Genomic DNA, 16,881 nt, shown 5'->3' on the forward strand with positions numbered 1-16,881 from the left:
ATGGCCGACAGGAATTTGACTGTGATAACTGAGTTTATCCTCCTGGGTCTGACCGAGGACCCGGAACTGAATACTGTACTCTCTGTGCTGTTTCTCTTAATTTATGTCATTACTGTAGCAGGAAATTTGTGGATTATTGTGATAATTTTAGCTACTGCGCAGCTTCATTCCCCCAAGTACTTTTTCCTTAGTCACTTGGCTTTCTTGGATTTCTGTTATTCATCAGTCTTTCTTCCCAAAATGCTAATAAACTACTTGGTAGGACAAAACAGCATCTCATACCATGGCTGCCTTTTACAGTATTCCTTTGTCAACATGCTCCTGACTGCAGAATGCTTCCTCTTGGCTGCAATGGCCTATGATCGGTATCTTGCCATCTGCTGTCCACTTCACTACAGATGGCTTATGACTCCTACGTTTTGCATCTACCTTGTGTCAGCCTCTTACCTGCTGGGGTGTGCCAACTCACTTACCCACTTAAGGAGCCTTCTCAATTTGACTTTCTGTGGGCCCAATGTTATTGACCATTATTTCTGCGACATTCCATTGCTTTTTCAGCTCTCCTGCTCTGATACGCATGACAGCGAGGTTTTATTCGTTGTTCTTTCTGGTGCTACATCCATAACTACTTTTCTGATAGTAGTTAGTTCCTATCTGGGAATTCTTGTCACTGTCCTGAAAATACATTCTGTCAGGGGAAGTTATAAGGCTTTATCCACTTGTGCCTCCCACTTAACTGTAGTAACGCTCTTCTACGGAACAGTGATATCTACTTACCTGGGAACCAGTTCAAGCTTTCCACAGGATACAGAAAAAATCTTATCTGTGTTTTACACACTTTTGCTGCCAGTACTCAATCTTTTGATATACAGTGTGAGAAATAAAGAGGCAAAAGAAGCCATGAGAAGAATGATTAAGAGAAAAATATTTGCTCAGTAAAATGTTTAGATATTTTAGATACATTTAATTAATTCTTTTTAAAATTAATTAATTACATACCAGTTTTTATTCTGCTTCCGGTCCACATCCCATATCTCCTCCCCACCCTCAGTCTCCATCCCTCAACTCCCACCCCACCTGACCTCTAAACTCCCTGGGGCCTCCAGTCTCTGAGGCTTAGGTAAATCATCTCTGATTAAATACTGAGCCAGCAGCCTTCTGCTGTATATTTGTTGCAGGCCTCATATCAGCTGGTGTATGCTGTTTTTTGGTGGTCCAGTGCTTGAGAGATCTTGGGGGTCCAGATTTATTGAGACTACTGGTCCTCCTACAGGTTTGCCCTTCTCCTCAGCTTCTTTCAGCCTTTCCCTAATTAAACTACAGAAGTTAGCAGTTTTTTTTTCATTGGTTGGGTGCAAATATCTGCATCTGACTCTTTCAGCTACTTGTTGGGTCTTCTGGAGGGCAGTCATGATAGGTCCATTTTTGTCGGTACTCCATAGCCTCAGTGATAAACAGTTTCAGGCCTTGGGAACTCCCCTTGAGTAGGATCCTACTTTGGGTCTGTTGCTGGACATTCTTTTCCTCAGGCTCTTCTCCATTTCCATCCCTGTAGTTCTTTCAAACAGGAACAATTATGGGTCAACTTATAGAGTAAGAAGTGGTTATGTACCTACAGTGTTTCAAGTAGGGATAATTAAAATATTTTGAAAGATGTTTATTTCAAATATACATTAATGTTGGAATTTTGATTTTAATGTTATTAACAGCATTAATTATTCATAATTTTCATCCTCCCATATATATGTGACATATACACCCTAATGTATGTATATTATATATAATATAAAGTTGGTACATATAATAGATAATATTATACGATTATCAATTCCCAATACAACAAGACCCATTGTTTTCCTAGCTAGATCCCTCAGTTTGAAAGTTGTTTTGGGGGCAGATTCATGTAGCTCCAACAATTCCATTAATGTTACTGATGGGACATAGTGAGGGCTTAAATATGCCAAAAGAATATTGGTGGAATAGAAAGCAAAGTTTATTCATATCCATTGGGAATACATAAAAGATCTACTTGTTCAACAATTACAGACAGAATTACATACATCTGTATGTGTAGCTTAATAGTAAAAGGGGAGACACGATCAACTTGTACAAAAAGCAAGTGACATTTAGTGAAAAATTAAAAGTAGATAGGAAGCATATACAGTGTTTGATTCATGCTACAGCAAGAGAGTTTTCTGTCTTATTGTCTAACAATAAAACCCCACATGGGAAGAATCACGGTACTTTCTCTCCTTCCTGGTGAAGATGCCAAAGAGAATATATTATTGCCATCTCTGTTTTCACAGACTTTTGCCCTAGGTAAAGATAAGGGCACTCTGACAGAAGTTTTTTTGTGTTTTGATTTTGTTTTGTTTTGTGGTTGTTATTTGCCTTGAAGAATCTCATAAGTTCTTTCTTAAATAATTTCATGTCACTGATATTTACTAATTATTTTTGTAATCCTCAAATTATGATTCTGAAAAATATAATATCCCTTATAATAGATTGTTTCCACTTTCTGTCACTGGCTATTTTAAAATAGGATTGCCATAGTTCTTCGAGAACAGAAGGGAAAAGGAGAAGATAAATCATATACATTTTCATGATTAAAAAGGAGAACTGAATACAGAAAAAAAATACTGTATCTTCATTCTTATTTCATTATTGCTCCCAAGCCTAAACAAACTTATGGATGATACAACTCAGGTCAAAGAACCTGAGCATGGACCACAAGTCAGTCATGACTCAATTCTGAGAGACAGATACCAAAAACACAGTATTTTATGCTCATAGATAAGCCTTCAACCAATCTACATTAGTAAACAGCACTTATTACATTTCCCCTACCATCTAGAACTACAGAAATTGGAATATTTAGTCAACAATCGTAGTTTTTTTTTCTTATTTGTATGTTACATCTTTCAGTTGAACAGAATTACTGCAACACCAATACAACTGTAATTGATTAATTATTCCAGAGTATACTGAAACTCATCAAATACCAGAACTTATAAACTTCCTAAAATTGATTTAGTCTTCTAAAATGCCATTTTATTTAAAAATCAAAATGATACTCAGAACCATGTGTTGCTTATATTCATATGTGATTTTTTTAGCCTGTTGCAGAGTGCATACAATTCTTATCTCCTCATTGCTGCTTTGTCTAGAGAAGACATGTGTGTGCTTCACACACTAAACATGCTATCTGACATATTTGTAATATTAGTAATATGATTGCAAGCTTATAAAAGTTGTGTTCATGTGTCAATAATAATAAATAGCTCAAATAGTATATACATATAAATAAACATCAACCTTCAATTATGCCTATGAATTTTCATTTTCATAAACTGAAAAGTGTAGATTCTTTTGCAATATAACTTTACTTTATTGTTTCCACATACACGGTTTATTTCAGAATAATGACATAGAAAATTTTTGCATCACATCTCACCAAAATTTATGATTGTATGTTTGCACTGTAATAAACAAATTTTCAAAATCAAATTATAACAGTTCTCAGTTTATGCAATTAGCCTTCTAAATTACAGCTCATTACCACACATCTTGAGTTGACTCATACAGTTCATTTTAAATATTGAGTAGATAGGACTTTTCACCTTCATAATGATATTGAAAGTTTGTACATGTTTATATAGCTGTCCTGGTTAGTTTTCTGTTAACTCAACACAGCTAGAGACATCAGAGAGGGGCCTTAATTGAGAAAATGCCTCTATAAGACTGTGGTATGCACAAGATTGTGGGGTATTTTCTTAAGCAGAGATTGATTGGAAAAGCCCCAGCACATTATTGACTTGGAAATCCCTAGGCTGGTGTTCTAGGTTCTGTAGAAAGAGAATGAACATTCAATGGTGAGCAGGACAATAAGCAGCATCACTCTTGGCTTCTGCAGCAGCTCCTAACTCCAGGTTTTTCCCCATTTGTGTTCCGGTCATGACTTCCTTTGATGATGAATGTTGATACGGAAATGTAAGCGCAGTAAGCCCATTCTTTCCAGTATTGGATTGATCATAGTATTTTATTACCACAATAGTAGCCCAAACTAAGATAATACTCTATTTTTAAATATATTATTTTTGTCGATTTAGTTACTCATAGTGAACAAGAGGACATATAACAGAATAAAGTATTTTGAGAAGGAAATTATATTCTGTTTCAGAAGTACATTAGCTGAATTTTATAACAGATACCCATGCAAGGAAAGGTCAGTACAACTAGTTATCCATATATCTACTCCACGTCAACCAACCAGAGATTGAAGTCAAGTAAAATGAAGTAAAAACAATAAGAAATATACAAATATATTACAGGATAACAACAATTAATACACAATTAGATTAATTAAATTACATGAAATATTAAGGGCAACATGAAGTTTAGGGGGCATATACTACATACGTTTAATAAACCCACTTTATGTGAGGTTCCAAATACCATGTATTTTAGAATCTATGAAGTATCTTAGGATCCATCCCCTGTGAATAATAGACATTTTAGAGAAAATACTATGTTTTCATTAAGTTTAATTAGAAATTTCAAATTCTAGACCATTTTTAAGTTTATGTTTTAAACATATGGTGAAGTAATATTTTGTTCCTCAATATAACTAATACATCCAGAAATGCCTGAGTAGGGAAACATTGACATATTCACTGGACCTTTGGTTCTGTTACCCTGTCATTTTCCTCTAGAATGCCAAAGTACCTCTGTTCAATGCCTGTAGAAATCTCCAACCCTACCAGATTATGGTGGCACATAATTTTAATCTCAGCACTAGGGTGGCATAAGGAGGCAGGTCTCTGTTAGTTGAAGGTCAGCCTGGTCTACAAAATGAGTTCCAAGACAGCCAGAGCTATTATGTAGAGAAAACCAAAAAGCAATAATTGAAAACCACCCACCCCAAAAAACAATAGTTTCCACAGCTATTTCCTATTATTATGTATAAGTATTATGAAATAGTTCCATAAAAATTGTGTCATGAGCAGTCAGTATAAGTTCATCTCTGTCTCTGTACACTCACTAGTGAATCTCTCTTCCAGTTACTCTTCACATGAACTTCTTGTTTATTATTTATCTCCCTCCTTTCTGTTGAAATCTGCCTGCTCTGAAAGCCGTTAATCACTAAAAGACTTCTGCCTTTGTCCTTTAGGCTGCCTGACCCTTGATATTGTGCATCTATAGTTTTACCTCAGAGTCAAAGTCCTAAAATACATGCTGTACATTGCATCATCTTTAATAAAGATTTCTCTAATTACACTTTTCTTAAAATTTCTACCTTCTGTTATTGTTACTCTTCTATATTCAGTTATTGTGGATTGCAATGTATTTGATCACTTGATATTTTTTTCTCTCTTCTATAGTTGTTCTTAATGACAAACTTCAAAGATTTTACTTCTCTAATAACATTCTCTTTAATGTTCCGGAAAATATTGGAGTGCTTGTAGTATATCTTCAATCATATAAATTTCTGTTTTTTTTTAACAGTTTCATGCAAGTATATACAATTCATTGTAATATTATTCAATATTTCATTACCTTCTTTTGTTCTTTTACCACCATTATTTACTCTACGCTCAAAAAGTCTCTTATCTGTTCTCTAATACTCCCAAATTTCTCATCTTATTATTTTATGCAGGTTTTGAGCAGATGGTCTCTGCTACTGTGTGTGCATGTTTGTAGTATCATGTCATACCAGAACAGAGTAATGGATAGTACTCTTCATCATCTCCCCCTCTTGTAGTTTTCCATCCTAACTTATCTTCTGTCTCTTCAACCTTGGAGTAGATGCAAAATTTTGTTTTCAATTCTGTCACCAGCTTTAGATACTTACTCTTGTGTGAAAATGACTGGAGCTTGTTCAGTTCTATTATCCATGCACATATAAGAAAATCTCTATCATATCAAAGGAATTTAATACTTCTGTATTGATTATAGAATAGTTTTGAATCTTCTTTTAAATTATTTCTCTCAGAGAGGAATATTAGTTTCTTTTAATTTTTTATCCTAATATAATTACACTATTTTCCTTTTTTTTCCTTACTAAAACAGTCTCCCATATACTATTCGTTGCTCTTTTCAAATTCTTATTTGTTAAATTTTTGTCATATGTGTGTATGTATCCTAATGTATATGAGTACAGACTCCCAAATCATTCTTGGCTACTCCTATTACTCTTGGTTGCCCTCCAAAACTGAAAGGCCTGTTTGTATTGCTGAAGGCTCTATGTGCTTCAGAAGCAGAACTGAAGAATCTTGAGCTCATAGTGACTCTGAACTCTGTGATATTTGGGGCTGTATTTTGTAGAGGTGGTAAATGCAGTAATAGTTTTAAGGAAACTACTTGGAGCAATGTGGTTTAAGATAAAAAACTCCCCTACTTATTTATACTAACATAAATTAGAAAACCATAGCTTAGAGTCTTAGAATATTACTTTTGTTTATTTAGCTTAGAAGTAAATAAGTTTTAAATCTTTACAATGCATCATCTTATAGTTGACAGAAATTGCAATTTTTCCCTGATTAATGTAAATATTTCACTAGGGAAAACACATAAGCACAAAGCTAATATATACCAACGGACATTACCCCAGACTCATTTTTTATTAAAAAAATATTATCCAGAATAGCTTAATTTTTACATAATTTCATATTTTATTTCATAAAAGTCTTAAAATTAACAAAAATTTATGAATTTGTAAATACAAGTAAGATAATTTAAAGATAAAATACAAAGTCAATAATTGAAATATTGTAGTATTGCTTAATCCTGTCTTTCAAAGGCCACAGGCAGACCAGTAATGCCAAAATCTCATGGACTGAAAATGTCTCCATTGGAGATATTCCCTTGCAATTTAGGTACAGACCTTAGAGTATAATTAAACACAAACCCCAAGAGATCAAATGTGGCAACTTGCAAGCTGCTTTATTATGTGAGTTTAAGAGTTTGGAGAGGTCTCTGTATCAGAGTCTGCACAGCACAGATTGTTGGAGAAAATCCTTTGTTGTGGAGCCTTTTTATAAATATTCTGGCAATGAATCATTTTGAACAGGATTGAGGAAAAATAGGAGTTATAATTTGCAGAAAGAAATAAAAATACTGTCTTAGTTAATTTACCTTTTATTTCTAATTCATTACGGAAAGGCAAATTATCAAATATTGTCACAGGCACTAACAGTTATCAATATCATGATATGTACACTGGTCCACAGTAGAGGAAAATAACTGCTAAATAACACCATCAACAGCAAGACTGGTAACCATGGATCAAGTTCACTGTGTCAATGAGCCATGGAACTTAAATCTTCAAAAGAGGTAAAAGTAATTTATATAGAAGTAAATATATGGTTGGAGAAAGAGAAATAGACTTTCTATACAAGTCATGTAAGCATCATAATCTTTTCATAACTCATAAACAAGTGTCTCTAGATATGTCTATAAAAATTTTATCTATGCTTTTCACACTAGAAAGCTTTTTCCTCTTAAAATATGCATGTTCCAGTTGGTTCCTAAGAAAGTTAATTTATTACTTTATAGAATTGTTAATTGACTATATCAAAATAAAGCCAACTGTCAAGCATAACACTTGGATATTCTGAATAACTTCATAGAAGTTGAATGGTAGATAACTTAGCAGCCTCCTTTAATCAGGCTACATGAGTAGATATGGTACAGACTCTGAAATTAACTTTTGCTAAGAAGAAGAAATGTTAGGTCATGCTAATTTAACTGGCATGTAGGTTGCATAACAGTTGGGTGACAAGCTTATGTAGAGGCTTCCTGTTAACAACATCCTAAAGGTCAGTTTTGGAGACATTGAGGATAGAGTAAATTCTATTTGCCTCTCTTGTGTTTCAGGCATTTATAATATGAACATAGACTCTGAGATTATTCACTAGGCAAGGGAATCTATAGCCCTGTATTCTGAGACATGAGGAGTAACTCATTTTTAGATTAAAAAGGCTACACTTTTTGTGGGGAAGCAGGCCGATCTTACCATAACTTGTTGACCTGTACTGAAAGAAGTGATCAAGTCTATGGAGCCAGAGATGGTCAGGTCTCTGCAGCCGGAGGAAGAAGCAGCAGATTTCTGGCAGGTCTTATTTCTCAAGCTTCCTTGTCCTGCAACTGATTTTGGTGAAATGGTGCTCCATTTAAGGGAATGACTTAAGTCTGAGGCTCCTGCTATGTAAGTGTATTGTAAATTTAACATATTCTAATCAAGTTTTCCAAGTGATTTTTATATACTCTATTTAGATATTACTTTATATCAAATAGCTCTTAAGTTAACTTTGTTTTGCTTTACTTTAGGCTTAATTTTGACAACATATACAGAGTACTGTATGATGTTAGATTATAATTGCTCTATCCCTCAAGCTTTTTTCTGAAAAAATTACATCTATACTGATAATAATTACCTTGCATATCTTAATTACCTTTAACATGTTACAACAAGTTGGTATCTTTTGTTAAGGTTATGGCTTTGCAGTTTTATCACTGTTAAGTTTGATTCTTATAGAAAGTACATGAATTAAATATTCTTTAGTATCAAAATAAACTTTATACCATAAACACAGTGGACAGAGACTGGGAACCTAATTTTCTTGTCCTTTTATACTATACTTTTATAAAATATCAGGTTTTTTATATGACTCAATTTTATCAAATAGCTAAGTTATATCCTAAGCCCTCACACTATTCAGGAGAAATGAGTTAAATGAAGTAGCTTCTTTTTAACCTGGGATCACCTGTGGTGCTTTGATAATATAATTTAGTCTTTGACCAGATAGAGAACTTCAGGAACAGCACATATCCTCTTACCTTGAAGCTTACATAGAGTACACAAACTTTGGAGGTGATACTTTGGATATATTTTAAGAAATTCCAAAGCCAGTGTTTGTTATTAATTAATAACAAACTAACTTAATTTGGTTATTTTGCTTTTCAAATTTTTCTAAACAACATATCTATTTTTAAATAGAATGATATTAAGTAATGTGCTCACAGCTGTCAATATGTGATGACCTAGAGATCCTTCCATTGACAAAAGTACTAGAAGAGTCGGCTGCCGGGCAGTGGTGGTGCACACCTTTAATCCCAGCACTTGGGAGGCAGAGGCAGGCAGATTTCTGAGTTCGAGGCCAGCCTGGTCTACAGAGTGAGTCCCAGGACAGCCAGGACTACACACAGAAACCCTGTCTTGAAAAAACCAAAAAAAAAGAAAAAAAAAGGAAAGAAAAAGAAGAGTCGGCTGTACCCTTTGTTAATTCAGTCCACAATGAAACAATTGATATGTAAATTATCATAGATCTAGCATGCCTGACTTCTTTCATCTTTCATCTGTTGACTGAGTTTATGGAATGCGAATATAGATATTTTTAAAAGGTCTATTAATGGTGTAAATTTTAGAAACTCTTTCTCGTTGTTTAGTTTAAACTTTGTAAAATGAATTATTTACTTTTGACATGGTAGTCAGTGGCTGGGGTAATAATTTAGAGAGTCATAGAGTATTCCAGAAAATTTCCTGTTGAGAAGAAAGCAAGGCAGGCTCTGAGAGTAATTTTAAATTAAAAATAATTTCTTTTAGGAGAATATAGCTTAGAACTAAATTTTCTCTTTATACAGTGTGACAATATAAAATATACTTCTGTATATAAATATAATGACTTGATGTTAACAAAATGTGTATTAATAACATTGTTTCTAACAAAAAGTTAGTTCAGTGACAAACAAGTGAATACTCATTGATCAGCTTCTTTATAATAAATAAATAAATAAATAAATATTTGGACATTTAGGGGAATGAGGCACATCAAATGGTCATTTAGAATAAACATGATTCAAGTTTCGTTGGCATGATGTATTAAATATAAAAACAAATTTGCTTTATGTGCATGCTACTTTCATTTTTTCTTATGTGTTTGTCAGTGCGTTGATAAAGTAACTTCTCCCATTTGAATGTAGTCCCCTTCTAACTCTTTGATTTAAATATTTGTTTTCAGCATTTTCTTCATAGCATTGGGAACTAGGTTTGAACAATGAACTTACTTCCTGATGTTGTATGCTGTAATTGGATATACTCATGTCCTCTACCTTCATAGATGAAAGAAATGGAACTATGTTTTAAATTAAACTGTGCAGCAGGTCTTAAATCATCACTGGACAGAAAGTACAAGTGACAGAAAATAGAGAAGCATGATGAAATGTTTTTGTAAATACCACTTTAGCTAGATGTTTATAGTTTTCTAATATGAAAACTAACCGAAATGTACTGATTCTGAGACCATACTGGATGTTTTCATTTTGTCTACAACTTAAGATTGCAATATGACATTATACTTAAATGCATGACTTATATTTTCTTTCTTCAAGGCTTTATATATCCTATGGCAACAATACAATTGAGTCCAGTAAATAAATTGATGGGAGTAAAATTTTGTCCCAATGATAGAGTTGGGTAGAATATAGAGAAACTTAGCAGAAGTATCTTATAACTATTACAGGCATGATGTCTTGATGTTTTAAAGCATTAAAAATTCTACATAATCATTCATTTCATTATACAATAGCATCTGTCATTTTCTTTAAAATAAGTCAGATGCTGTAGATGTGGCTCAGAGGTTAAGTGCACCTAATGCTTCTTCAGAGGACCAGAGTTTGCTGAACTTCACCCACATCAGGCAGGCCCACACAACATGAAACTTCACCATCCAACAACCCCGTCTGGTATTTCCAGGGATCTTCAATCAGGTACACACACATACAGACACAAATAAAATATTGTTAAATGAAAATTAATAAAAACTATATAACATTATCTTTCAACATTTACTACCTAACCATTTTGCTCTCAGTGCTGGAGGACAGTCACTGATTGTTGGATCTTTTGTCTTTAGTGTTTCTTTACTTTCTCAATGTTTATTCAAGTTTAAGTCAGTGGTTATTTACATCAGTAACGATGACAGAGAATAATTTCACAAAAGTGACAGTCTTCATGCTCAGTGGATTTTCAGATCACCCAGAATTACAAGTCAGTCTGTTCTTAATATTTCTTTTCATCTATTTATTCACTGTGTGGGGCAACATTGGATTAATCATGTTAATTAGAATTGACTCTCAGCTTCACACACCTATGTACTTTTTCCTCAGCAATTTATCATTCATTGATATATTTTATTCCTCCACTGTAACGCCCAAGGCACTAGTCGATTTCCAGTCGACACAGAAATCAATATCCTTTGTAGGCTGCTTTGTTCAGATGTATTTCTTTGTTGGTTTGGTGTGTTTTCTTCTGGGATCAATGGCTTATGATCGCTTTGTAGCAATCTGCAACCCCTTACTATATTCTGTGATTATGTCCCAGAAAGTGTGCATGTGGTTGGCAGTAATACCATACATTATAGGCTTCACAAATTCTCTGATATCCATCTGTGTGATAAGCAGTTTGCCTCTCTGTGATCCCTACATCAATCATTTCTTTTGTGATACCACGGCTCTTTTAGCCCTATCCTGTGTAGATGCCTTCAACACGGAATTGGTGATCTTTGTTCTAGCTGGTTTCACACTTCTCAGTTCCCTTCTCATTATCATTTTCACTTATGTGACCATCATCTCAGCCATCCTTAGGATACAGTCAACAGCTGGCAGGTGGAAGGCTTTTTCTACATGTGCCTCTCACCTCACAGGTGTCACTGTCTTCTATGGCTCCTTGATTTTCACCTATTTGCAACCTGATAACACATCATCCCTCACTCAAGCACAGGTAGCATCTGTGTTCTACACCATTGTTATTCCCATGCTGAACCCACTGATCTACAGTCTGAGAAACAAAGATGTGAAAAATGTTCTTCTGAGAGTCATCCAAAGAAAACATTTTATGTAACAATCGTGTCCACTGCAATTTAAAAAGACCTAGATAATTTAAAATAGTTGCTTTAATGGTTAGGAAGTAGAGTAACTTTAAAAACCATAATGCAAAACGTATTGATAATGTAGTATCTTATAACTTGAAATGTGCATCATTATTTGTTCATGGGATATACTAAATTCATTAAGAGGTTATTTAAGTTCATAAATTGTTCACCTAATAAAAATATATAAGGCGATTGAAATACATCTGTGCACATTTCGATGAACATATCATGACACTAAGTCATAAGCATTCTTTTGTACAGATTATTTTCTATGTGATTGTTTTGGATAATTGTATATATGTACAACACCCATGTGTGCCTGGTGCACATGGAGACGAGAAAAGGACATCCCATCTTCTGACACTGGAGTCACAAATGGTTGTTCGCTACCACTTCAGTGCTAGATCCAACTTGGGTCATGCAGGAGCAGACTATTGACCAACTTAACCATAACAAGTTCCGGTTTTGTACTACTTACATGTAATACATGGGTTGTGGGTTAGATTTGCAGACTTATGCTCAGATCACTTATAAAATTTCTACTTTTGTGTGATACACAATCAGTAAATTTTACCTATAGTTATTTTTAAATTTATTTAGTGTTACAAACATCATAATTATAAAGTTCTACATTGTTTAAGTGTGTTAAAATTTTGTTTCTGTATTGTTAAAGTATTTTATTCACTGTTTGAATTTGGCATAACTGTGTAGAAATGTGTTACTTCTACTATTTTTTCTTTGTGAATGTTTAGGATGAGGAAATGAGCGCTCAAAGATGTATAGACTCTGTTTATGACCTCACCTAATTAAATTCACCTGGTTTGGAGTCATCATGTCTTTACATTTTAAATAAATATCTCATAAAGAGAATCAATCTTCATTCTTTTTGGTTTGTTTGTTTTATTCATTATTTTATTTATTTACATTTCAAATGTTATCTCCCTTCCCGGTTGCCCAGCCACAAACACCCTATCCCATCCCTCCTCCCCCCTACTTCTATGAGGAGCCCCAACCCACCCACTCACTCCTGTCTCACCTCTTTAGCATTCTTCACAGGGCAAAGGACCCCCCCTTCCACTGATGCCAGAAAAGACACTCCTCTGCAAAACATACAGCTGGAGCCATGAGTCCCTCCAAGTGTACTCTTTGGTTAGTGGTTTAGTCCTTGGGAGCTTTGAGAGGTCTGATATTGTCCTTCTTCCTATGGGATTACAGACCCATTCAGTTCGATCAATACTCCCCTAAACTCCTCCATTGGGTTTCATGTGCTCAGCCCAATGGTTGACTGCAAGCATCTGCATCTGTATTTGGTCAGACTCTGGCAGAGCTTTTCAGGATACAGCTACATCAAGCTCTGTCAGCAAGCACTTCTTGGTATCTGCAATAGTGTGTGTGTTGGTGTCTGTGTATGGGATGGATTCCCAGTTGGGGCAGTCTCTGGATGGCCTTTCCTTCAGTTTCTGCTCCACACTTTGTCCCTGTATTTCCTTTAGACAGGAGCCATTTTGAGTTAAAAATTTGGAGATGAGTAGGTGGCCCCATCTTCCAACCTTGCCTAACTTCTGGATATGGTCTCTACAGGTTCTCCCTCATCTTTGTTAGGTATTTCAGCTAATGTCATCCCTGATGGGTCCTGGGAGGCTTTTGCTTTCCTGGCAACTGGGACTTTCCCCATCCCCCACTTCTCCACACCTCTGTTCAACTTCCTGACACCTTCCCCATTCCAGAGTTCTGAGCTCAATTCCCAGAAATCACATCGTGGCTCACAGTTATCTATAATGGGATGTGATGCCCTCTTCTAGCATGCAGGTGTACATGTGGCAAAGATGGTATTCGATTTTCATTCTTATGAAAGAAGATGCAGGTATTCTTGTGTGAAATCTTGCCTTATTCCTTATGCCTTATTGCCTTATTAGTATTAATAAAATTTCACATCTAATTATCTTGCTTCTTGTGTTTGATATATTACCTGTACGTATCTAGCAGTGAGGATAACAGTGCTTTTATTCCTGTTCATGAGAGTGATAGATTCTATTTGCCAAAATAATATGTAAACATCTATATATGATACTTTAAGATATTTACCTTCTTTATCCACTTTCTACCCATTTGTCTTGCATTTTTCTTTTACCTCTCTACCCAGTAGTTTTTCTGTTTCTACTCTTTAGTAATTTCTTTTTCATTACTACTCCAGATTTTATGTTCATTTTCATACTAGATGAGTAAGGACACAATCTTTATATTGTATGTTCCACCAGTAGAATGTTGTATATATTCCAGTTGTTGAAAAGTAAAAAAAAAGGCACTGGATTAAAATGCATTGCATCACCCTTTAAAATACTGTGACTGTTCCACTCAGTGTTCTAGATGTAGAGTAGCTTCATGATATCTTTTCAGTTTCCTTGGAGTTTGCATTCTTTTTCACCATCTTTAAAGTATATTTTTATATTAAAAGAGTAATAAGTTTTAAATCTACCTTAATTCAAGAAAATATTTCAGACGTTGCAGAAGAAACAGATATCAATGAAATGAAAAGATATTGAGAGAAAATTCTTCTGAATATATGCATGTATATGTATATATATTAACCTTTGTACTTTACAGATCTATACAATAACTTAACATATTTGCAAAAGTTTAAATGTAACTTGAAGACATATTGAACTAATAAATTTATAAGATCTTTCTAGTGATCCTAAGTTAATTACTCTCTAATATATAAATAAATTTATATTTCACAGTAGAGATTATCTATATAGATAAATTCTTCATACTACTCAAAACTCATTACATTTGCTAACTTTCTTTTACAACATTAAATATAGATTAAGGATATAATATTGACTACAGTTAATAAAATTAGAGAAATATATGTGCTCAAGTAAGTGTTATTTACACACAAAGAGAAGAGATTTGAGGAAAAATAAAATACTGTTAGCAAAATATCAAGAATGAGTTTCAATTCGTTTTATTTACTTTTTGAAATCTGTTACACTTTAACCTTTTCTTTGGTTAGCATATCTTGCTCTATGAGATAAATGCTTTCAAATGTTGACACTAATGAAATTATTTTTCATCTTAATGATATGAGACATTTTAAGTATTTTAAACCTAAATATTTCTCTGAACATTACTTTTTACCCTAAAAAAATTACCTGATGTGATCACTATGCAATATAATATACTAACTAGGTCAATTTAAAAGCAAATAGTTACTTCTTATTATGAAGCATCAGTAACAAAGACCTAGTGCATGTGTGGTTCAGGATAGAGATTCTGAGAAAACAAGTCATTGCTCATTTGCCCTTGAACATTTTACCTTGAACATGTGCCAAGCATACTCCCCTGGAATTCGTTCCCTAAAGATGAGATCATCAGTGTTGGTTATATTAAATACCTGCTTCAGCAGGATGAGAGGCAATGTATTACACTATGAGAATTTTTAAATATTTGAGATATTGGAGATAAAATTTCTTATTAAAATTTTCATTTAGTCTAAAAACAAACAAAATTTTGTGGTTGACTGCTTTCATTGAGAATTAAAATAAAATGAATGTACAAAAATCTAAAAATAACCACTCCAAGGAAAACAATGTTATAGAACCATACAAGTTATTTAAAAGCTTTCATACTTTATACACTAGAAAAATTTAATGTTAGAACATTAATAAACTATAGTTCTGAAAGAACTCTCCTCATAATCCTTGCCTCACAGTAAGTATCCTCAACTTTATTTGGATTGTTTTAAACCATTTTGCTCATGTCTTAACATGAACAGTGTTAATATTTGCAGAAGTAGAAATGAAATGTTGCAAAAGTCAGGGTCTACATTCAATGTAACTCTTTTGAAGTCCTTTTAAGGTGTAGTTTGGTCAATTATTATAATATATATAATTCTAATTTACCACAATAAAGTGATTAATGATTTAAATTATCTTAAGATTAAAGAGGAACTAAATAGTATATTGCAGATATTTTATAATATTTTTGATTAATTATATATCTTGACTTTGATTTTTTTAAAACACTATAAATTCTGGGATTGAGAATATGGGAGGAATCATAGTGCTTTAATTGTTCTTCCTTCAGATAAGTTTTCTTAACTTTAATTAGCTTCTTTTATTTTTTATTAAATACATAGTTCACTGCAACTACTGTAGTATTATGTACTCATAAATATTAAAGGTGTTCAAGAAGCCAAGAAATGTGAACAAAAACTTTCTTAATCTAATACTTAAATATAAGTGACTTTATATTTGCATTCAAAAATGCTTAAATCAAACCCTTAGCTTTAGCTCCATATAAGTGCTTATTAAGGTTTTAAATAAAATGGTAAAGACATAGAGGTTAAGGGAACTGACTCTTTTAGAGGATAGGTGTTCAATTCAGAGTACATATCTGGCAGCTAACAAGTGACTATTACTAAATGCCCAGAAATCTGACTCCCACTTCTATCTAGCTTAAATGCACTCTTCAAGTACATGATGCACAGACATACATGCAATTAAAACATTCATACACATAAAGCAAAAACAAATACTTCAGCTAATTTACTACATTGACAAAAAAATAATATGGCCTATGTTAAATGACTATAGACTGACATAGACTTTTGGAATTGATTTTATTTAAAACTTTAGGTTTCTGAGCTTTATAATATGAAAATTAAAATGATTAAAATTAAAATTAAAATTAAAATTAATATGATTATGACGATGATGATGATGATAATAATAATAGCATCTATGAGTTATAAATTCAGTAGATAGACATTATATGCTACAATATTTTCAATTTCTTCCCAACATTAAAACTACTTGTAATTGAAAGGGAACCAAACAAGGATAAGGAAGTGAAATGTCATATTTTTAATGATGCCATGCCTGAAATGAATATTAAATCTTAATTTTGAAACATTATAAAATATAATTACTATTAATTACAAAAAATG

The 16,881-nt window shown here is 33.4% G+C and overlaps 2 protein-coding genes across 2 annotated transcripts; both read left to right on the top strand.

Moving 5' to 3' along the window:
• Positions 1-939, top strand: LOC114634545 (olfactory receptor 1052-like). Its single transcript, XM_028783130.1, has one exon. It carries the CDS (start codon positions 1-3, stop codon positions 937-939), a length of 939 nt encoding a protein of 312 aa, XP_028638963.1.
• A 10,036-nt stretch (positions 940-10,975) lies between these two features.
• Positions 10,976-11,899, top strand: LOC114634572 (olfactory receptor 8I2-like). The gene has a single exon (XM_028783151.1). The coding sequence runs from the start codon at positions 10,976-10,978 to the stop codon at positions 11,897-11,899; it is 924 nt and encodes a 307-aa protein (XP_028638984.1).
• The last annotated feature ends 4,982 nt before the right edge of the window (positions 11,900-16,881 follow it).

Source organism: Grammomys surdaster, unplaced genomic scaffold (assembly GCF_004785775.1).
Source record: "Grammomys surdaster isolate TR1022 unplaced genomic scaffold, NIH_TR_1.0 980, whole genome shotgun sequence".
NCBI lineage: Eukaryota > Metazoa > Chordata > Mammalia > Rodentia > Muridae > Grammomys > Grammomys surdaster.

What these genes read in the sequence shown, in the direction of transcription:
- LOC114634572 (XM_028783151.1), top strand. Translation starts at nt 10,976, where the DNA reads ATGACAGAGAATAATTTCACAAAAGTGACAGTCTTCATGCTCAGTGGA.
- LOC114634545 (XM_028783130.1), top strand. Translation starts at nt 1, where the DNA reads ATGGCCGACAGGAATTTGACTGTGATAACTGAGTTTATCCTCCTGGGT.